At 38.9% G+C, this 24560-nt stretch overlaps 1 protein-coding gene across 25 annotated transcripts in view; it reads right to left on the bottom strand.

Annotated features, from left to right (window-relative positions):
* Nucleotides 1-24560, bottom strand: part of ank3b (ankyrin 3b) — a 142345-nt gene that overhangs the window by 62060 nt on the left and 55725 nt on the right. For 11 of the 25 annotated variants that reach the window (XM_063893314.1, XM_063893311.1, XM_063893302.1 and 8 more), the window contains exons 2-7: nucleotides 13855-13956; nucleotides 13035-13133; nucleotides 10181-10282; nucleotides 8491-8589; nucleotides 3083-3268; nucleotides 2133-2156 (exon numbers count right to left, since the gene is read on the bottom strand). In XM_063893314.1, coding sequence (XP_063749384.1) covers nucleotides 2133-2156; nucleotides 3083-3268; nucleotides 8491-8589; nucleotides 10181-10282; nucleotides 13035-13133; nucleotides 13855-13956 — 612 coding nt within the window. Of the gene's footprint in view, nucleotides 1-2132; nucleotides 2157-3082; nucleotides 3269-8490; nucleotides 8590-10180; nucleotides 10283-13034; nucleotides 13134-13854; nucleotides 13957-19369; nucleotides 19473-24560 lie in introns of those variants that run through there. The other 14 variants (XM_063893305.1, XM_063893323.1, XM_063893317.1 and 11 more) reach the window with 5 other exon arrangements.

Here is a 24560-nt window from a genome sequence, read left to right as displayed (position 1 = left end):
TCTACTTTTCTTGAGTGATAGTTGCAGTGACATAGATCAGGCCGGATAGAGTCACAATTATATTCAAACATAGCACATTGAGCTCCTGTCATATAAAAACCATGCAAAGGCATTTATAAAAGTGTGTTTTGATTTTGTCTCGATTCCTTAAAAAACAATCTTGCAAATCTTGACATGCAGGTTATCGTGCTTCTGCATTAATCAAAGGCAATATTGATTTATTAGGATACGTAGTTCTTAAAGGAAGCTTTTAAGGAAGTATTTGTTGGAAGGCTTGACCTATAAATAATCCTTTATATAACATGTAAATGGCTCAAAAATAATCATCCAGTATCATCAACATGTTCAGATCTTCTTCAGACTTAATAAATCAAAAATGTTTTTCAGTTTCCAAAGTAACAAATACGAAAGGTCAACAAAAAAAAAATCAAGAAGCTACTTTATTGAAAGCTGATGGAACTGCTTTCTGTTCAGTGACAGTAAAGCATTTTTTTCAAAGGACAGTCAGCACAATGTCATGTTTGTTAAAAAAAGAATGCAATTTAATTAAATCTACTGGCATGCTCGAGCTCAACTGAACCCAAAGCTAATACATCAGCCCTACAGTTTGTCCTCTCATTGGCAGCTAGATGAGAGCCTTAGATGGTGAAAAAAGCACTGACATTTAATTTAACTTTATTCAGCAATTTACATCCTATACAATCTCGTAAGCAGTGTGACAGCAAAAGCACTTAATAGATGTGTAACTGGAGTAGGATCACATTACAGAAAGGTTCTTCTGTGGGTGGAAAAAGGTAACAGGGGAAAGAACAAAAACATCATCTTGCATACTCTGTGACAAATGTAATTATAACTGCTAAACACATGTAATTAACCATTTACAGTAAAGAGGATAACAACCTAGAGGGTAAATGATCTGGCAATCAGCAGCAACCCATGCAAATCATTTTCTGGCCAGACCACAGACAACAAATTGCTTTCCGTATTTTTAAATTGAATATTGCAATATGCTAGTTATTCTATTAAGACGTAAAAAGAACAGTTTTATATCGGGCAAATACTCGTATTTGTGTTATTGCATGAGTGTGACAGAAATATCAATATCATTGCCATGTCTGTATGGAACAGCTATGAAGCTAAAGCTAGCAGCCAGTTAGCTTAGCATTAAGTCTGGTTACAGCTAGGTGGGGGACTCCCAGGAAATATCTTTTACATTTTTTAAGGATCAAACATATGAGATATAATGTGTTCAATAGCTTCGAAGATGGAAGTCTTTCCTTTTAACAGAACAAGACTAGGTGTTTCAAGTGTTAATGCTAGGCTAAGCTAACCAGCTGTTGCCTTTAGCTTCTCATTTATCACACAGACATAAGAGTGGTGTCAATCTTCTCATCTTACTCTCTGCAAAATAGTAAATAAAGCGTATTTCCCAAATATCAAACCATTCCCTTAAGTCAGTGCAGCAGACCTCAACCTTCATAATGAGGCCTTCATACCGTCGGCATGTCTGCGAACAACCATTGCAGCAAAGTGTTCACTGCTGCCTTTAAAATGTAAAAAAGAAAACATCCACAAAAAATGTTTTCTGATTCAAGGCATCAATAGATTTAAAAGGAAATGAAGCTTTTTTTTCTATAGCTATTCCATAAGAGAAGAATAACTACCGTATGATGCCATACATTCAGGAGCAGTTCTTTGTTTTCATTAAATACTTTAATTCCTTATTCACTTGCTTTTGAAATAAAGGATGAGAAAACAGTATTTTATGTAAAAAATGTAAACAAGTACATCAAAGTGCAGAACCTAATATGACTGTTGTGGTATTGATCAAATTCGACTTGATCGGCTCACAAATTAATCGTTCCAAAAGCTCTATGTGTATATAAAAATATATATCTAATGACATCTATTTTACTTCTACCAGAAAGCAGCAAGCCACTGGATGCACATAGAGCAAAGTCGAAAATGCGATAAAGATTTAAAGAAAGCAGGTGCACAGGTGAGACATTGTCAGCAGCAAAAGCTTCATGCCAGCATTTGCGGTGCATGCTAGCAGACAGAAGGCTTTGGCTTTGCAATGGTGACTATGAGTGAACACTGACGGGAGAGGAAGGAGACAAGATAAGATGTACCTCTGTTGTTCTATTCACCATCATCTAGAAGGGAAACGGGGGAAGTGGTAGGGTAACAATAGGAAACGAATAGGAGGAGGAGGAGAGAATGGGGTGGTTAGTGCAACACAACAACTACAACACCAACACCACGGCTTCACCAAGCATAGGATGGATAAATGAGAACAAGTTGGGAATAATGAAAAAAGGACTAAAAGGCAACCAAACTGAGGTAAACACAACTGGATGATGGACTCTCCCTTAATGTCTGTAGGTGGCACAAATGTATTCCTGTAATAAAAAGTAATACTATACTGTTCTTTCTGGTTTAGTTACTGTGTATTGTAACAGTTTTAAAGACTTTCATCCAAATTATAAACACTTTGTTGCATTTCTGTTCCAGAGCAAACATGTTCAGGACTTAAATGCTTTCCTTATTGGAACAAAACTCTAATCCAAATGTATTTTCATAACAAAAGAACAACACAACAACAAAAGTATTCCTTCTTCTTAATTCCCCATGATGACATGAGCAAAATCACTGCCACATCTAATATTTATTTGTTGTTTGTTCAGTCGTTCAATTCTAGGATACTTTGAGGAGAATATTGAGTGTTAGCTAACTTAGCTTAGCACAAAGTCAGCGTTGCTCAGTGTAAAGGTTACACATGTCTGGTATCCCCTTTAAAGCTCATTAACGAACATGTCATGACATATTTCATATTTCCTTTATTGCCCAAAAATCTTTACGAAATTTAGTAAAACTGCAGCATGTGGCTAACTTGCAGGTGCCGGTTAAGTGAAAGATTCAACCAAAAGTCCCTTCAATAATCCACGCAAGGCTAGGTATTAAACTGGATAGTATCTTAAATATAACAATAAAATGTTTTGAATATAAAAGTATTAACGTTCATATTTTTTTCTGTGAGAGTAGATGAATTGTAGTCCTGCATATCGTGCAGAGAGCGTACCTTGGACTCGACGTCAGCGTTGTGGTCGTTCTGGAGGAGGAGCGCGGCAGCCTTGGTGTCGTCCTTCCGTGCAGCGATGTGTAGCGCAGGCAGACGGACTTTCCCTTTAGTGTCGTTTTCCAGCAGCAGGGAAACCACCTGGTCGTGGCCTTGCTGCAACGCCACTGCCAGAGGAGTGAAACCATCCTGTGAATCAAATACAAAAGGAACATGTTAATACTTCATGTTAGCTCTTAACGGTTAGCAGTGACTAAACAAAAGGAAGAAAGTTAGGCTGTGTTTCGAAAATATATTCTGTGGAGATGAGAAATATGAGTAATTGTTATTCAAGCACACAGTACAGTTATATCCTCATGGAAAAACTAATTGTGGCTTTAGAAATTGGTAAAACTCAATTAAAAACGTAACTCCAACAATACTATACTAGCTGTTAATGGATAGCAGAAGCTAAACAAAAGGTTGTGTTTCCAAAATATCTAATGTGGAGACCAGATACAGTGGGGCAAAAAAGTATTTAGTCAGCCACCAATTGTGCAAGTTCTCCCATTTAAAAAGATGAGAGAGGCCTGTTATTTTCATCATAGGTACACTTCAACTATGAGAGACAGAATGAGAAAAAAAAATCCAGGAAATCACATTGTAGGATTTTTAATGAATTAATTGGTAAACTCCTGGTAAAATAAGTATTTGGTCACCTACAAACAAGCAAGATTTCTGGCTCTCACAGACCTGTAACTTCTTCTTTAAGAGGCTCCTCTGTCCTCCACTCGTTACCTGTATTAATGGCACCTTTTTGAACTCGTTATCAGTATAAAAGACACCTGTCCACAACCTCAAACAGTCATACTCCAAACTCCACTATGGCCAAGACCAAAGAGCTGTCAAAGGAGACCAGAGACAAAATTGTAGACCTGCACCAGGCTGGGAAAACTGAATCTGCAATAGGTAAGCAGCTTGGTGTGAAGAAATCAACTGTGGGAGCAATTATTAGAAAATGGAAGACATACAAGACCACTGCTAATCTCCCTCCATCTGGGGCTCCACGCAAGATCTCACCCCGTGGGGTCAAAATGATCACAAGAACGGTGAGCAAAAATCCCAGAACCACACAGGGGGACCTAGTGAATGACCTGCAGAGAGCTGGGACCAAAGTAACAGAGGCTACCATCAGTAACACACTACGCCGCCAGGGACTTACATCCTGCATTTCCAGACGTGTCCCCCTGCTTAAGCCAGTACATGTCCAGGCCCGTCTGAAGTTTGCTAGAGGGCATTTGGATGATCCAGAAGAGGGTTGGGAGAATGTCATATGGTCAGATGAAACCAAAATAGAACTTTTTGGTAAAAACTCAACTCGTCGTGTTTGGAGGAGAAAGAATGCAGAGTTGCATCCAAAGAACACCATACCTACTGTGAAGCATGGGGGTGGAAACATCATGCTTTGGGGCTGTTTTTCTGCAAAGGGACCAGGACGACTGATCCGTGTAAAGGAAAGAATGAATGGGGCCATGTATCGTGAGATTTTGAGTGAAAACCTCCTTCCATCAGCAAGGGCACTGAAGATGAAGCGTGGCTGGGTCTTTCAGCATGACAATGATCCCAAACACACCGCCAGGGCAACGAAGGAGTGGCTTCGTAAGAAGCATTTCAAGGTCCTGGAGTGGCCTAGCCAGTCTCCAGATCTCAACCCCATAGAAAATCTTTGGAGGGAGTTGAAAGTCCGTGTTGCCCAGCGACAGCCCCAAAACATCACTGCTTTAGAGGAGATCTGCATGGAGGAATGGGCCAAAATACCAGCAACAGTGTGTGAAAACCTTGTGAAGACTTACAGAAAACGTTTGACCTCTGTCATTGCCAACAAAGGGTATATAACAAAGTATTGAGATGAACTTTTGTTATTGACCAAATACTTATTTTCCACAATCATTTGAAAATAAATTCTTTAAAAATCCTACAATGTGATTTCCTGGATTTTTTTTTCTCATTTTGTCTCTCATAGTTGAGGTATACCTATGATAAAAATTACAGGCCTCTCTCATCTTTTTAAATGGGAGAACTTGCACAATTGGTGGCTGACTAAATACTTTTTTGCCCCACTGTATATGAGCAATTGATATTTAAGCACATGTTTCTTTCTATTTCTTCAAGAATTAACAAATCGTGGCTTCAAAAAATGTAAACACTCAACGCCAACAATAATAGATAACCTTTTCCTCCAAACCAGTAACTTTCCATGAGCTTCTTTTTTACTCTCCACGTAATCTCTAAAAATAATTCACTCTCGCATTACATTTTATTCAATGATTTAACAAATACATGGAAGAGATAAGGATCACCATTTTGTGTTCTTTCAAAGGATTTAGAGTTTTCCCTGTTTGGACTTTTATTTATGACCATGGGGACCATCACTGTCATCAGTTTCCTCATTTAAAGATATTAGAGAGCAAATGCTATTGTCCGTCAGTGCTCAAGCAGTAAATTAAAGGAAGTTAAAATTGACTTTTTAAAACTGTTATGGGAGAAAAAGATGTAAGACTTAAAACAGTGGTTTTAGGAAAAAATAATAAGACACAATTCTCTCTCTGCATGTTTCAGCTTATGCTAGTGCTCCTTACGTTAATCAGTTCAGATAACTGGTTTCAAAATAGTACAATTATATAGAAAATTGTTAAATTGTCGCAGTGACTTTAACATGAAAAGGACAATTCCAACTTGTTAAACTGTTATTAGATTAGCATGAAGGTAGACCTGTCTGAAAAGGCTTTAACAAGCAAAATGGCATTTTAATAACCATTTGTCAACGAAGGCATTGCAGCTAATGCTCTAAAGAGAGTTTGAGTGCTTCAGAAGGAGTTCAGTGTCTCGCTCAAGGACAAATCGAAAGGAAATGCAGCTGCTAATGAGCGCAAACCGAGAAGAAAACACGACGACGCCAACTGCAAACATATCCATTCACACAGGCAGTATAACAAATGAGAGACACATTAGAGGGGGCTAGCAGCAGAAGACATGAATCATCAAAGAAAAGGAAATATTTCTCATCCACAAAAACAACACTTGTGTTTGTGTGTGTGTGTATGAATACGGGCATGTGTGTGTGTTTTCACAGGACGCTGACTGTCTGGATAAAACCAACTCAGCATCACTACACCCACACATCAAAGCAGAAACTCTCCTTAGAGATCACACACACGCACAGGCAAACAAACACACCCATGCTAGCACAAAGTCATAATCAGAGCATCTCTGCAGCGCATCCACAGGCAGGCTGACATGTTAAAATGCATAAATGTAGCCTTTTTAAGAAAGTCATAAGCCTTCCCTGCACTGCCCTCCTGTTTTCATCTGCTTCATTATGGATTCAGGAATAAGGCAGAGTCAGTTTTAATGTCCTATAAATACTTCAAAAGACAATAGCAGTGAACAGAACAACACTGAAAGAGGACTTGGATCTTTATCTTCAAGCATGCACACTTGCAATGACACAGCACATTTTCCCTGCTGTGTTTTTAAAATTTGCTGAAGATCATTGAGTTGAATCACATAAATAAACTAGACAGGACAGTAGGACACTCAGTACATCTTACATGACAAGTCATTAATCATAAGAGAAATGAATAATAACAATCAGCAAGGGTGACCTTCAACATGAAATCAAAAAGAAAATATGTCGATATCACTGCAGAATATCTTTACATATTTTGTACCGTTGGATGAAAATACCTGCAATAAAAAAGATCTATTGCAGACAGAGGATTTTGAATAAACAAAGGATTCCTGACCTACTCTACCTCATGCTATGCTGAAACGGTTAAATATGAATTATTGAACACCGTGAGTTGCTTTACACATGGATTTATGTTTTCCTACATGAATAATTCATTCGTGTCTCCCGCTGGAGGAGACTCTGGGGCGGAGGAGGAAAGAAGGAAAATGGCGAGATGTGGCGATGTGGAGAAGGAGGCGGACAAAAGGAGGAATGATGGAGGAGGACAAGGTTGGAGAAGAAACAAAAAGATGAAAGGCCAGGGAACACACATCTTGGTTTATTTTGAGACCTATACACCGACCGCTGTCCCAAAATCTTATTAGAGTACCAAATGTGTATTGCTCTGCTGCTGAAAAAACACCACTTACTCCTGTTTGAGTAATGTTTTCTCAAAACTGCAGTGAAAAGCTTTTAAAGGTTTAAAATACCTCCAAATAAAGTATACATTATTTATGACTAGTTTCAAAAGATGAACATCTGAAATTGTCTCATTTTAGAATACTGTATAACCAATAACTGGTTATGTTGGTAGCTTCTTTTAAATATTTTTTGACACAAATCTGTCCATCGCACCAAGCTTTTCATATTAACAAAAAAGTTATCTTATTTGTATTATTATTTTGCTATTTACCATATTCTTTGTTTGAAATGTTCCCGATTTAAATTCAAATGTGGCTTATTTTGATGTTAAAACATTAAAATGTGCTTAGAAGTCGTTGTTGCTGAAAATAAAACAATAACAATATAATTTAACATTTTAAAAAATGTACTTTTACTTATACTAGGAATTATGACTCAAGTTGATTTTTACTGATAATCCTTCTGTACAAAGAAACATTTCAAATGCATGAATTGTATTTTTGATGTAAGTAAAGGATGCGAGTACTTCTTACATCACTGCACAACGGAAATATTTTTGCTATATACAGTAGTATCTGCAGAACTCTGCTATTGTATTGCTACCTTAAACATACAGAAAAACCTAGTTAAATAAGCATTGGCTTCAAAAATGTGCTTTAGACGGAGAGAGTTTGGACATAATCAGGATGTGTGTCACCTTTTAGTGGCAGTTGGCCGCCTGCCGGTACTACAGCAGAGCAGATGATGGATTGTACTGACACATTCACAGCGTAGTACTTGCTCACCCACTCTCTCAGACAGACAGACAGACACACACACACACACACACACACACACCACACACCACACACACACACCACACACACACACCACACACACACACACACACACACACACACACACACACACACACACACACACACACACACACACACACAGAGACTTCAGTTACATCAATGGTTCCATCCTCCAGAGACAGTCAAGGTCCCTCAGAATGAATACTTCGTCATGCTCTCTCCATCCTTTATTCTTCCCTAATCATCTTCTCTTAAAGTGAGCAACAACTTCATGATATTCCGCTTTGGTCTCCTCAGTGAGACAGTAGTTGAAGCCACGCATTAACCATTTACAGAAATATGTCATCCATCACACTGCAGAGTAAGGACAGGGAGGGTAGATAAAGGGTTGTGATGAATGTGAGATATTAAAATCTGTTTTGGCCAAATAGGAGTTTGTTGCGTATGCGTCGTGTATAATCTGTTTGTCCTTGTTTAGTTACCTCAGTGGCGATGCTCTGACTCGAGCCGTGGTCCAATAAGAACTGCACCACGTCCATGTGGTTCTCCTGCGCCGCCATATACAGTGGAGTGAAGCCATTCTGGGAAAACAGAGAAAAAAGAAACACTGAATCAAACCTAAAGTCATGGGAATGAAGATGTTTTTCTAAAGGGCCATCACACCACTCCTGTCTGTTTGAACATGAGCTGTAACTATTGAGTTTTACTGCAGGAACAAGAAGTCAAAGTGTACTTGAGTTCATTGCAGTCATCAAAGTCAGGTATTGAATTGACTTTGTCGGCCAAAACCCGACATTCCGATTAGGGTTTATTTAAATCTATAAATGGTTTCCCTATTGAATTTGAAGAAATGTGCTTTATCATCATATTGTGATTTTAACATCAGCTCTCTAGTGACCTCTACAACTACAAGAGAACTACTATATTGGAAGGGCTATCATGGAGTACATACTGTCACTCCTTGCATACCTCACACCTGATAACGGCAAAGATAAAAGCTGATGCAGTGCTGCAGTTGAAGTGTATGTGCGTGTTGCAACACTTAAACAAGGCCAAGAATACAGATTTCCATAGCAACACGAGGATCCAACAATCACTTCAGTCTGCTAAAGAGCTCTACTCCTAATTCTGTAATTACTCTGATGTCATTGCACCAATGTAACCTCCTATAATACATTTCATTGCGGCTTCACAGTCAAAATGCAGCGCTGACCAAGGACGCAGTGGAAGTGAAACTACGTTGCCAAGTAACTAAAGAATAAAACCGCAGATCCTGCTTTGCCCCCTTGCTTTATACGAACTCGACCTTCATTTAGAGCTGATTTTGATTATTTGTAATGTCCGGTGACTTCCTCTCGTACGGTTCTGAAGGTATTTTGGTGACTTTTAATCCTGTTTTGAACATGGGGTATTTCACCTAAGCCTCTTGTGGAAACACTGGGTATTACAACAACAAAGAATACAAAACCTAAAAAAACGTATGCTGCCAAAACAGTTTTTCCCTACCTACTGCATTATTATATCGCTTTTCAAAAATGTTCAAGTATTCAATATTCCTTTCATACAGATTATGAACTAGCCATGGAAACTTCTGAAAGCATATCATAATAATGTACTATGAAAAACATTGTTTATTAATCAGCCATCCCTACACACTCCTCTCTTTAATGCACTGTATTCCTTGTTCTTTAAGACATAACAAAAACTAAATGATAGATGATGTTTCATAAACTACTTTAGAACAAACGTTAAACGACATCTTCTGTCTCTCTGCAGCTCAGGCCACGGCTTTGACAGTATTATGGTTGCTGTGGTGACCAGAACAGTGTGTGCTGACGATTGAATGTGGGCCAGGAAGCACTGCAGAGTTGCTGACACAGCGCACACACACACACACACACACACACACACACACACACACACACACACACACACACACACACACACACACACACACACACACACACACACACACACACACACACACACACACACACACACACACACACACACACACACACACACACACAGCATGTACAAATGCAGTATACGCATTTATCTGCATGAACGCACACACTCGAATGTGAATTTCCAACAAAGTTGATTTGACAATTAGAGAGCTTTGTGGTGTGGTGTGTGTGTGTGTGTGTGTGTTTGGTGTGTGGGTCTTACCTGAGATTGTGCATTGACGTTGGCATTGTGGGTGACGAGTTCCTTCACCACGTCTGTCTGCCCAGCGAGGGAGGCTATGTGAAGAGCTGTGTTTCCTTTCTGCTTTGAAAACAGGAAATACACACTTTAAACTTTTTTTAATAGCTTCAAATCAAAATCCCGGTCAAACAGTTACACAGAGATATGAACAACTATTGTATTTTTAATTGCGACTTAATCTCCCCAGGGTATCATTATCTCAGAATAAATGTCTGCTCTAAATCATAGGAAAAACTTGCCTGAGGATCCTGAACTTTATTTTATTTCTGTAAACCGTTTTACATTCCCAAAATACGGGAGCTTTAGATCCAAAACTGAACTTCAAAATTATTTAGAAAATGTTAAAATAAGCGTTTACATGTTGAAATAAAAACATGTTTTAAATGTATTCAAGCTATACAGTAAAATAAAGTTGTAAGTTGTATTTCAATCCCATGTATGTGGAACTAGACGGCAGAACAAATCCGCAAATAAAAATACTACAAATACATTCTGATTCTCAGTTAACTCAAAGCATTGATATCTTAAAATGTGTTACATTTTCTCTATGCAATTTCCTTAAATGTAATTAAATAATATAGGAATGAAACATCATAACACAAAACACACACCTGGAAATTACTTAAAATTTAAACTGCCTGCATGAGAAATCAGATTTCTATATGAAATACACATTTTTTTATCTTGCTAGAATCACTACTAACGGGAAAAAGGTAGTGCTTCTTTCACATAATATTAAGACAATATGAAATAGGAAGGTGCAGCAGGAGGGGAAAAGGTTGCGAGGTCTCAGTCAAGAACCATATTACTGTATAATGTACATGAAGGTTGTGTTAGAGTTGAAGTCGAGTTCCATATACTGAACCTCTAATGGATGCACCTGTTGTGTGTGTGTGTCAGCTATAGCAGCTAAGCAGCAGCTGTTGCCATGTTGTCATTCCTGCTGCCAATGGGAACCCCACATCAACACCTCCCCTCATTCCTGGATCTAGACTGCTGTTTCTCTTTTTCCTCTCATGCTGCTATACTGGATTATGACTAGAAAGCACAATTTCATGCTTCACGACTTATGTAACAATATTTGTGCACATTGAATTTGCCAGCAGTTTCCTCCGATGGAGTTAATACGCAGAAGTGAAGCAGAAGTGAAGCAAAAGCTGGTGCTTTCTTTATCTGCTTTTCGGTGGGTTTATATACATTTAAACCTGCCTTATATTGAATTTAATGCTGATACAAGCTTCAAATCAAAGTATATATAATCACTTAATGAAGTTGATATATCGCCTTTGTTAAAAACAGATGCCTATTTACAAATAAAAAGCATTCATTTGGATTTGTAAGTCCAATACTCAGATAGCTTTGCTTTAGGGTCTCCACATCTCCAATACAGAGGGAAATATATTCCTATTTATCTGCTAAATAGTCTACTTCAGAACGTATGACACAAATTCACCAAAAGAATGGCTATCTGCTGCTTTTGAAAACATTGCTGATGAGAATGGTGAGACTCAAGCACAACAGTAACCTGGCGGACCTTAAAACCAATTCAGTGAACTGAAAGAGGCTAAAACGCTAAGTTGGGTCAAACATCTACATGGTTTTGTCACAACTAAAGACCTCTCTCTCATTCTAGTCTAGTCTTTTGATCCATTCTTAATGTAAAAATATTAAATATAGGCGCTTTTCCATAAAGAAGGATCAGAAAAACCCTATTTCCTCAACTAGATTTCTCCTGGAGACCGCTGCCAGTAAAATCCTCCGAAACCCCCCTGTAACTGTATATCCCCCAAAACATGGATTATTCACCGGAACGATTGTTGGAATTTGGAAAGTGGCAAGCATTTGAAAGTTTTACTGATGTTTCCTTAGAATTTACTTTCACTGTTCACTAAAAAACATGAAGCAAAAATGGTAGAGCAGTGGAAAAGGCAAACTAAAGGAACCGCTCGCTGAGAGCAAATGGGATGCTAACATTGATAGCCAAAAGGAGGACAGTAATCCACTAGGTCGTACTAGTTATCCTGTCACCCGTTCAACTTAAGCTAGACTGGCATCCATGAGGACTTGACCTTCAGCTAGTGAAGGCGGAGAACGACAGCCACCTGTTCAACTGTCGCACCCCCACCTCCAGTTGAGCACGACACCATCAGCGTGTCCTTTGCAGAGGAGCCCAACAGCAAACTTATAACAGCGGCTTGCTGGCAGGTACTGTACAAGTCTCAGCCTCCACACACATCACCTCTATTTCCCGCCAATAACCCCTCTTTAGCATCTGTAAACACTTTGTAATTTAGATCATGATAACAGCATTTTAAACAAATGTCAGATCCAATATTTAAACTATTTCATATTAAAGCATCTGCTTTACTTCAGTTAGCATTTTCAGCTAAGATGTTCAGTTAGCTACACAACAGATATTGGGTGTGTATATCTTATCAAAATTCATTTCTGAATTAGAGTCTTGCATAATCTCTACTTTAAGTACTTTGTTTGTAGTTTGAAATTACACAGAGCTGCCGGCTCCACAACAGCAGCTTATAGTAGATACATCCTAATTCAGTTTGAGTTTTCTCTTGATACATTTGCTATGTGAAACTGCATTACTGTCATTTCATTAAGATTATGTGGGAAACACAGTCATGTTGAGACAAACCTATTCCTCCCTCAGTTAACTCAACTTCTCTGTTCACAAGCAGCCATTCATCTCCTTTACCGTGGCTTGAGCAATGTGACTTTGGGAAGGAGCTGACTCAGCACACTACAGTATGTGAGGGATCGTGTGTGTGTTTGTGGGACTCCTGGGGGGCACACACACCTTGGTAGCTGCGTCCACGTTGGCGCCGTGTTTGATGAGCTCAGCCACCACCTCGACATGGCCCTCCTTCGAGGCCAGATGGAGAGCATTTAGACCGTTCTGGAGAGAAAGAAAAAAGAGATTAAACCCTTTTGTTTGTCTTCACTGTGAAAACAAATATTAACTCTGTCAATCCTCTGCACTTTGACTCAGTAACACTGAACATTATTAGATCTAACACTCAAAAACAAATAGTGAAAATGGGGTAATGACACAATTTATTAAGGGCCAATCTGCATAATGAGTACTTTTACTTTTTGGTAATTATGTATATTTTGATGCAAATACTTTTGTACTTTTACTTGAGAAACATTTTGATTGCATTACTTTTACTTGTAACAGAGTATCCCTACACTCTGGTACTTCTACTTTTACTTAAGTACAAGATCTGAGTACTTCAAACACCTCTGGAGCATGCCAACTCAACGTACAGCTACTGTAAGGCTTAATTATTTTTGCACATAAACCTTGTTAGTTAGGAACCAAATGGTAGATAAATGCTGACCTGATGATGACGCAGACGAAATGTGGAAAGATCGCAAAAATGTTTGAACTTGGGAAATCATTTAACAGGTTTGAAGCTTTGGGCAATAGTGTCAGATGGAAACACTGTTTATGTATTTGCACATTTTTAAAGTGTTTTTTGTGGTCATTTTATGTTAATTATCACTTGTCCCACATACTTTTTCTGGCAGCTTCACTGTTACAGTACAAGATAAAACAGATCACTGTGAAGTGGAACTCTTGTTTCCTCACATGTGTACGTTATCATGCTTCTCACCTGATTGCAAATATTGATGTCGACTCCATTCTTCAGATAGTCCAAAGCTTTCTCAAGGTTCCCGGCCCGAGCTGATCGCAGATAACAGGCATTTATATCCGTCTGCAGAACACAGAGAGAGGAGCATGTTGTCATTTTACTTCAAAAAGGCTTAAGCAGGTACAGGAAAACCAAAGAAAATCAAATATGTTGGTCTGTTAAATTAGTAAACAAACCAATAAGCTATGTCTAAGTGAAAAGAAAAAGCGGAATTTTTTTAAAGACAGCAATTACAATTATTTTGTAACTCAGAGCTTATTCTAAGCTAGTTATTATTTGGGATGCGAAGTCAGAAGCTGATACTTCATTCATGTGAATCCCTGCAATTAGAGATAAGTTGAATAAATCCTTAAAGGCAAGTATGTTATTAACTGGAAAAAACGAAATAGGGTACATTCCATATGGAAAGCCCTTTCAGAAGATGACTAGGAGCTTAAATGAATTTAAGAGTGAAGAGAACATGACTGTGTGTTTCAACATCAAAATCCAAGAAGGCTGCTAAATCCAAGCAAATGTTGACAGGAAGGTTTGCTTGTTGCAAATACAAGGTCGACACAATGAAAGCATCAGAATATTTAGATTTTAAAATAAGGAATATAAACAGAACCAAAGGCAGACCTTCAGAGTGAGTCTCTGATTTCATGATTGCAGAGCTACACTGAGCCGCACCCAGACGTGCACAGTAACACAGGAGAGGCACTCTCCAATTACCCTCTGCTCATGTGCCTATTAACCTAGCAACCCACCTATTCTCTAGAAAGCATAGACACACAAAAACAGCTCTTAGTTCTGCAACTGGGCTCACTCACAAACCCCCTTTCACAAGTTAACTCTACCAGTAAGCTGAACATAAGGTCCATCCATTTTCAAACACATTTAAATAACACTGTCATTGCTGAAAGAAAAAAAAAGAAAGTATTTATTAATAGATATTTATCCAAAAAGAGGCTCATTCTCAATCAAAGATAATCTAGTAACAGACGTTTCTCTTTAAAGATGGAAAAACTATATAATTTAGTGAGTTTTAAGGGTTCATCGGTGACATTGGAACTGATTTACCTATCAGATACAAGAAACACATCTGGAATGTGCTCCTAAAATACTGCAGCCATAACAACATTTAGTCTTTACATTAAATATTTCATAAAGATTTAGTTGTTTGGATGGAAAATGTTGTAATTATGTCAGAAAAACTCTGAATAGCTTTCAGTGAAATCCTAGAAAGTCCCCACGTGGTTTGACATGCTTTATAAAATAAAAAGTGGTAGCCAAATAAGTTATTTGGCTACCACTTTTTATTTTATAAAGCATGTCAAACCACCTACCACCATTATTGAGGCTTTTAAGCTTCAAAAACAACATATGAGATGATAATTCTCTGGATTTATTCAGAATAACTTGGGCTCTGAGGGTAATTTAAATCTCTTGTGTTACAGACGGGCCTGTCATGCTCACTGCACCATGATGTGTGTTGTTGTAGACAGATTGTTGGCTAAAGCTGACGACTGAGCTCATTTCCCACTCACTGAATGGCTCTTATCTGAGTTCATCATCACACACACACACACACACACACACACACACACACACACACACACACACACACACACACACACACACACACACACACACACACACACACACACACACACACACACACACACACACACACACACACAGAGTGTTTCTGGTGTCAGCATCCACTCTGTGGGGCAGCGACACGGTGGGCTTATCTGACGCCATGACATCACACACACACACACACACACACACACACACACACACACACACACACACACACACACACACACACACACACACACACACACACACACACACACACACACACACACACACACACACACACACACTTACAGGTTTATCCAGTGATTGAGAGTGTGTATATTTCACAAACTTCTTGAAAACATTTCCATTATTATAATTGACTCCATTGGTGTCTTTGTAAATGTTTCTGAATTGTTTTTCTTCATTAAGAACTCAACTCTACATCTTTATTTATTGTATGACCCTGCTGAATTTAAAATGTCTTCTGTGATTTTCATCAACCCTCTGTAAAAAGGCTATTGGAATCCCTAATAAGATGTGAATGTGTATCTGTTACTGCTCTTACATGAAGTACATACTGAACCAGAATAACACACATGATATAAATTCAGCAAAACAGATTTATGTCATGTTGCATTAGAGTCAAAATTGGCAAATTAGCACCATTAAAAGTATGCTAAATTGGTTATTAGCAGTTCCTTCTTGAAATATACCCATTTATATACACACAGCTATCACTGGAATACTTTATAAAAACATGATGATTCTCAGTGAGACTATATAAAGGGTCTTTTTTTTGATGACTTCAAAGCATAACTATGAATGTTTCTTTTTGATGGAGTTCAGAGATAACGATATCACAGCCAAGCTAACCGAATTAAGAAAGTTGTATTTAGACCCAAGTTGATAGCCAGACATTATTTTCACTTATATTCTATAACTTGAAATATTTAAGTTATTGAAAAGTGTTTTCCTCTGACTTTGACTTACACTTTTTCCAACAGATTGCATAATTATCTCCAGCCTTTCTGAATACGATGCTAACTGCACAAAGACTGGAAGTGCACACTCAATGACAGGTGCAGCATCAAAAGTACTGGAATCTGGCCTTCAATATCAGAGCGTAGCATTTTGACAAACAAATATTTGGTAATTAAGCAAGGCTTGGTAACAAAAAACACCAGCTAAACAATTGGAGGTTAAGACCAGCAAATGTTTCTTATCAACGACAAACCCTTGGGTGGGTTTCTGTCTTCTGAAAGCAGTAGAACCTGTATGAGGCGGCGTGCTGTGGAGGTTTTTTAAACCCTTAGAGCAGTTGTAAGGCACCATGCCAAGCCTTTTGAGTTGAAAGTGGTACCAGGCTCGGCCGCTCATAACTCAGAGCATTATCAGAATACCAGTTTAAAGCATCACGCTCTTAGGAAGCAGTCTGGCCAAAAGAACAGAAGTCCAGCTGCAAATTCAACAATTTACTGATGAAACCAACAGCTGCACATCTGATTCATTCAACATGACAATAAAACTAAAGATGGACTTGACGATATATAGATATACTTGATCTGTTAAATAAAATAAAACATTTCAATGTTTTCCATCTTCAAAAATACTAGTTCCCTGATTGAAACTGCATCATATGCAAATCACATCAAGACCCAACAGTTCAATTTTATTCACAAGCCTGTGTGAGCCAGGTTTTGTATTGCTCTACTGCCACAAAACACTTGTTAAAATAGGAATTTAAAAAGGTTTTGGCCGATAAACGGAGAAAAAGAGGGCATATTGCTGCTTCAAACATACATAAACGTATTGCTGAGCAGCAACAGACAGAACAGTAAACCAGTAAAAGTGTATTCCCATTGAACCGAATGCTCCTGCTCGGATTCCTGCCATCAACTCTTGCCCTGTTTGCATCGCCTTGCTTCTCAAGTTCTCCAGCTCTGGTGCTGTGCCAGATTAGGCTATAGCAGGAATGCAGTTGTCACTATGTTGTTTATTACATTATTATCTTAATGCCCTGATTAAAAATAATACAATTGAAGCAATTCGTCCATTTGAAGGCAACTATGATAATCTATTGTTGAGGTCCAGTAGAAAAGCAAAACATGAGGTTCTAGACGGACAAATTCAACAAGACAAGGCAAATTACAGACCAAAAATTTGGCTTTTTTAAAACTTTTTTCTGACCAAACAATTTTGATAAAAAGTGTGAAAGTTTCACTTTTACTTAAACAAATTATGGAAAGAAAATCGTAAACATCTTCTGAGGGATTTAGCAACAGCGGGCTTACTCATGAAAAGGATGTTTAGTTACAATTTCTTTTTTTGTAAAAGCCTTGTAATTGTGATTATGTCATTTTTACCTTTGCAAAACCTGGTGATATTTACTGTCATTAACGTGGACCTTAGGGACTTTGACAAACTAACAGTTGAATTGATTCATTGGGGCCAAAATGATAACTGAAAGGAAAAAATACTCCAGTTAGTGTGAATAATATCTTGGTTGGTTGTAGCAGCAGGGTTACAACTTGTGTTGCTCCAGTGTAACTTTATTTATCCATGAGAGAAATGTAAAGAATGCTACGGTGGCTCTTTTTCTGGAACACGCTCATACAGTTACGCACATTCCAACATGGGAGCTGACCCCCCGACCAACAACAAAGCTGAGGGACGAGACTTTACTCATTCATATCACCAGACATGTTTTCTGTATATTCTACTTAGCAGGACTGCGTTTTTAAGAAATGAAAAACTACATTTTCAACACTTTAATACATTTGATTTAAGCCTTTTTAGGTTTTTATTTGCATCTCTTAGAAATGTTGCAAATATCTGAGGTGACAATCAATTAAATTACTGCTTGGGCCCCTGCAGTAGGCCATTGATGGTGAGCTAGCTTTTACTGCATACAGTATATCACATATCACCGGTTTCAGGGAGACATTTTTCAAACACTGGGACTCATAAAGGCCAGTCCTCCTCCCTCCCTAAGTGGATTAACAAAAATTAACTAATTAAAAACTACCATTTCTAACGTCAATCTCTCCCTTATTTGTCAAAACGTTATGCTTAATTTCTCTTTATTTGCTCTTTAAACAGTATTTTTTACTTCTCCTTTTAGCACTATTTTGTCCCTGCTTTCCTCTAAATTGTATTTTTTAGTGCTCTTTTACCTCAGTTTACAATCATGTTATTATTTGGTTCTCCTCATGTTCTCCTTTAACTTTCAAATAAATCACATCTTTTAGGTCTTCGTATTATGCTCTTTTAACTCGCCTTTTCCCCCAATTTGTCTTCTCCAGTTGTTTCTTTTTGCTCCTTTCCCCTGTATTGCACTAAATGTCACCTTAGTTCTCCTTGTCTTGCTCTTTTATCCACCTTTGTCTCTGAATGTTATTCTGTACTCCTTTTGTTCCCTTTAAATCCACCTTTTGCCCTAAATTGTCCTCTTCAGTTCTCCCTTTTTGCTCTTTTACCCCCCTTTTCCACACAAACACATAGAGCATGCACCACTGTCCAAGGTCAGGTGCTTCCATACACATCAGTGTGCAACATGAGACTCCACACCACACTGTGTATACAGGCTCACTCATCCACAATCAGTAGAAAGGTTTAAAATGTTGGTCCAAGTAAAGCAGTTAGGAATGCAAATAAGCATTCACACACAAACACACACATACTGCAGCAGAGTGGTGCAGCAGCAGTTGCCACTGCCACCCGTCCCATCAACGACCCCTCAACGTCCCTCTGCACAAAACAATGTGTCACAGCCACAACATCACTAAATACTACACCGGCTGTAAATTCCCCAAATCCTGTTAGCATGACTCAACGCAACAGTAGAGGACAGTCTGGTCATAGCCGCAGAGCTCCATGACTTTACAGTAGAGTACAGACGGGAGAGACTTACTTCTGCCAAATATTCTGCTGCCTCCTCCACTGCCATGTTTCTCAGCCTGCAGCCGAAAGAGTGAAACCTGAGCACTCAATTACTGTTGCAGCTAGCCCTATAGCCCTGGAAGCTAGGGGAGAGAGGGATGGGGGCAAGAGAGGAGAGAGGAGGAGAGGGGGAGGGACAATCTATGTGTGAGTGAGGGTGAGAGAAAGACAGAGAGAGAGAGATAGGGGCATTATGTCACAGCTAAAAATACCTGGCTTGCAGTGAGAAAGTCCAGAGCATGGTGGAGGAGGAGGGGGAGGGAAGAGGTGAGACAGGAGAGTTCGGGTGTTAATCTCACAGCAACTCTCATTGGAACAACACAGGATCAGAGGACAATGAGTCTGCGAGCCACTTGTTAAAAGTTGAAAATTAAAATCAAAGTTTGTCCCTTCTGTAGTCTGTGCTTTACTTCAGGACAGAGAGGAGGGAAATATTAAATGTTTGACTGCAATTATCTGACGATACAGTTACCTGTTGGATTCGTTATGAAAAAAACATTTAATAATCAGGTTTTCAAACTTTGTCTGGTCATGGTTAGGATGATTATTAGCTAAATGTAAGAGACATTTCTCTTCTTAAAGAATGGGTTGGGTTAAACGTCTCAGAAACCATTGGATTGATTTTGTGAATTTAATAGTAACCAATAGTTACTTTTCACACATAATTTAAAAAAGGTATTAACACTATAGACCTTTTATTTGTTATTATAATTCAAGCTGATTATTATTTTAAGTTATTTTTTGGGGCTTTTTGAATTTAATCGGATATGACAGTGGAGAGTGACAGGAACGTGGGAGAGAGAGTCGGGGTGGGATCCGGATAGGAACACGGGTCGGGAATCGAAGCCGGGTCGCCGGCGTACATCACTACATAATACTTGTGATTCTTTTGGCTAGCGCTCCAACGCATTGTACGTGAGGCAAAGGGGCGGGACATCTCCAAGCAGTTGACCAGTCACAACAGATGACCAGTTAACCAATCAGAGCTGTCTGGGCTCTGTTTTCAGACAGAGGGTGAAAAGAGGTGCTGCAGCACAGGCAGTATGAGAAAATAAAGAGCTTTTTGAACATTAAAGCATGTTAACATGTCACAGTAGAGGCACTAAATACAAATATGAACCTGCAAATTAGCATCATAAAGCCCTTTAAATTATATATTTGAAATGAAGTGTTAATATTCCATAACTTTTTCCTTACCTCTTTCAAATAACCAGACACACACACCTACTTGTTCTAGGTATTATATTTCCACTACTATTGGCCGTTACTACATTAATAGTACTTCAAATTATTGGCTCTAAAGACCCAACCCCTAGGCTGATTACCCAACTGTAGTCAGTATTTAAGACCCGCTCTACAGTTATGATCATATTGTGCATGAACCGGTTTAGGGAATACTCCCTGACATACGATATCTGCATCCACCATCCCCTACATGGTTTACAGTAAACACAGAGACAACTGCACCCTAATCTTCAGCAACCCGTGTAACTGTACCCGACTGTGGAAGTGAAAACTCTTCTAGTCTCCTTCTAATAGGAACAGCGGGCCAGGATCCAACCAGACACATATGAGGCTTCAGGGCACTGAGCCCAAAAGGACAGATTAGCAGGATCTGGATTCCTCAGGTCGTTCAAGATGTAAACACCATCAGTTAACCTGGTAGAAAGATAGCCAGACTGGAGATGACCTCATCAGAGAGAGGAGCTGCTCAGTATAGGCTGAGTCAGAGCTTATAAGGTGAGGAAGTTCACATCAGTGTCACAGACTTGAAATCAAGTAAAATCCTATTTGTTAGAGCTGTCCGGCTTATATCACACATACTATTAGCTCCTCCATACTAAAGGACAAAATATATTTTTTAAGACGAATAGAAGCTGTTTTCTGATCAGTGGCTTTTAAAACAATTACAAATCACTGCTAAAAAAGTACATCACTTTTGCAATGTGACAGGGCTTTGGTTAAGGTTTGGGCAGAAAAACAACTGGGTTGGACTGGGTGTCAGTTTAATTAGAAAAATGATAGCTTGTTCATCTTAAGAATTTAAAATGAATAAATGCAGCTTTGACTAGATCATAACCATAGATGCCGAACACAACAATTAGATCACGAGTCTCAAAACAACCATTAGTTTATCATCTTTTTTCATGCTATTCTTCATTTTATGCATTTCAAAATCTAAATTACAATAGTTTTTTCAATATTTCCTAAACATGTGAGCTATTTTCATAATAACTTCATGATTAACTGAACTAAAAATTGACAAAATAATTGATATAAAGAAAAATAATTGTTAGCCTATAATAGTGGTTTGGTTATTGCTTACTATGCTGCAGTGAGAATGTGTAACTGTAATCAAGAACATTTGTTTTCAGTCAGAAAAACAGCTGACTCATGACTGCAACAGATTACAGGGTCAATGCCACAGCCACTCGTCCTGTTAAAGTCTCCTTGAGCCTGAATCCTTCTAATCACTCCATGTCGGCCTCTCTGGAGAGAATCATACATACAGATACACTCACTGCTCAGTTTTTAGGCACACTTCATGCTTCATGCATCCATGAAATCAGAGAATCATTCAGTACTGTAATACCCTCATTATGATCATTCAAACAAATGCTTTAAATTAAAGTGGAATAAAAAGAAAGACTACTGGTCTAAGAGAAAGGTGATTAAATATAGCAGGGTATGGACTTACAGTGGGGCAAAAAAGTATTTAGTCAGCCACCAATTGTGCAAGTTCTCCCATTTAAAAAGGTGAGAGAGGCCTGTAATTTTTATCATAGGTATACCTCAACTATGAGAGACAGAATGAGAAAAAAAATCCAGGAAATCACATTGTAGGATTTTTAAAGAATTTATTTTCAAATGATTGTGGAAAATAAGTATTTGGTCAATAACAAAAGTTCATCTCAATACTTTGTTATATACCCTTTGTTGGCAATGACAGAGGTCAAACGTTTTCTGTAAGTCTTCACAAGGTTTTCACACACTGTTGCTGGTATTTTGGCCCATTCCTCCATGCAGATCTCCTCTAAAGCAGTGATGTTTTGGGGCTGTCGCTGGGCAACACGGACTTTCAACTCCCTCCAAAGATTTTCTATGGGGTTGAGATCTGGAGACTGGCTAGGCCACTCCAGGACCTTGAAATGCTTCTTACGAAGCCACTCCTTCGTTGCCCTGGCGGTGTGTTTGGGATCATTGTCATGCTGAAAGACCCAGCCACGCTTCATCTTCAGTGCCCTTGCTGATGGAAGGAGGTTTTCACTCAACATCTCACGATACATGGCCCCATTCATTCTTTCCTTTACACGGATCAGTCGTCCTGGTCCCTTTGCAGAAAAACAGCCCCAGAGCATGATGTTTCCACCCCCATGCTTCACAGTAGGTATGGTGTTCTTTGGATGCAACTCTGCATTCTTTCTCCTCCAAACACGACGAGTTGAGTTTTTACCAAAAAGTTCTATTTTGGTTTCATCTGACCATATGACATTCTCCCAATCCTCTTCTGGATCATCCAAATGCCCTCTAGCAAACTTCAGACGGGCCTGGACATGTACTGGCTTAAGCAGGGGGACACGTCTGGTACTGCAGGATTTAAGTCCCTGGCGGCGTAGTGTGTTACTGATGGTAGCCTCTGTTACTTTGGTCCCAGCTCTCTGCAGGTCATTCTCTAGGTCCCCCCGTGTGGTTCTGGGATTTTTGCTCACCGTTCTTGTGATCATTTTGACCCCACGGGGTGAGATCTTGCGTGGAGCCCCAGATCGAGGGAGATTAGCAGTGGTCTTGTATGTCTTCCATTTTCTAATAATTGCTCCCACAGTTGATTTCTTCACACCAAGCTGCTTACCTATTGCAGATTCAGTTTTCCCAGCCTGGTGCAGGTCTACAATTTTGTCTCTGGTCTCCTTTGACAGCTCTTTGGTCTTGGCCATAGTGGAGTTTGGAGTATGACTGTTTGAGGTTGTGGACAGGTGTCTTTTATACTGATAACGAGTTCAAAAAGGTGCCATTAATACAGGTAACGAGTGGAGGACAGAGGAGCCTCTTAAAGAAGAAGTTACAGGTCTGTGAGAGCCAGAAATCTTGCTTGTTTGTAGGTGACCAAATACTTATTTTACCGAGGAGTTTACCAATAAATTCTTTAAAAATCCTACAATGTGATTTCCTGGATTTTTTTCCCTCATTTTGTCTCTCACAGTTGAAGTATACCTATGATAAAAATTACAGGCCTCTCTCATCTTTTTAAATGGGAGAACTTGCACAATTGGTGGCTGACTAAATACTTTTTTGCCCCACTGTATATTAAAGCCTATAGGTTTGGATAGAAAGGTCTGACATGAACAAGGAGCAGATCGACAATTCTTCAGAAAGACGGACGGTTAGGATCAGAGGACACACCAACTGCAGAAGTCTGTATTCGAAAGCCACTTCAGTTTTAAAGACTTAGTTTACACTCCACAAAAATACATTTAGGGTGTAAGCCGTAATTAGCACTTCTTTTCAGAGAATGCTTGTTTTCTTGTTTATTTAAAGCTGTGTTAATTGTCTTACTGTTTTAACTTGGCCAACCTTCATATTTACTACCTATCCAAACCAAGAACTACGAGCTGAGGTTGGATAGCGTGGACTCTGAGGGATAGAAGTTCTACGCACATTATGTCTTGACGGTCCAGAGACAAAGGCATACCAGCTAAACCTTGGAATTTCGCATTTTGCTTTTTCAGGGTAAGTTACAAATGTTGATATTGCAGTGAGGAAGCACATATTTTTAAATGGGACAATTTGGCCTACAAACACTCCTAGGGAGCTTCAGCTAGACGAGGTTTAGGGGAGAGTGGACATCCTTTTCTGTGCACAATATAGGAATTCCACTTGTGGGGGGAACCGATAATCTTTATTTATTTATTGACAATGTGCTGTAGTTCTTTTAGCGTGGGACTGTCTGAGCTCTCGTACAAAACTGTTATGAGATGATTCAGCAAATCTGTATGGAGAGTTTAAGCTTCCCTACGAACGGAGATTAACACTACCAAAAGCCAAGAGGCTGAATTAGTCCTTTATTTCATTGGCCACAAAATGGCTAAATGGTCTAGTATGACCCAACGAATTATTGGTTTTCCATTCAACTATTGGGAGCTAATGATGATGGATTTAGTGAT

Source organism: Eleginops maclovinus, chromosome 10 (assembly GCF_036324505.1).
Source record: "Eleginops maclovinus isolate JMC-PN-2008 ecotype Puerto Natales chromosome 10, JC_Emac_rtc_rv5, whole genome shotgun sequence".
NCBI classification, from domain to species: domain Eukaryota; kingdom Metazoa; phylum Chordata; class Actinopteri; order Perciformes; family Eleginopidae; genus Eleginops; species Eleginops maclovinus.
The sequence above is the reverse complement of the archived record's forward strand: the minus strand, read 5'-3'. Positions and strand labels throughout refer to the sequence as shown.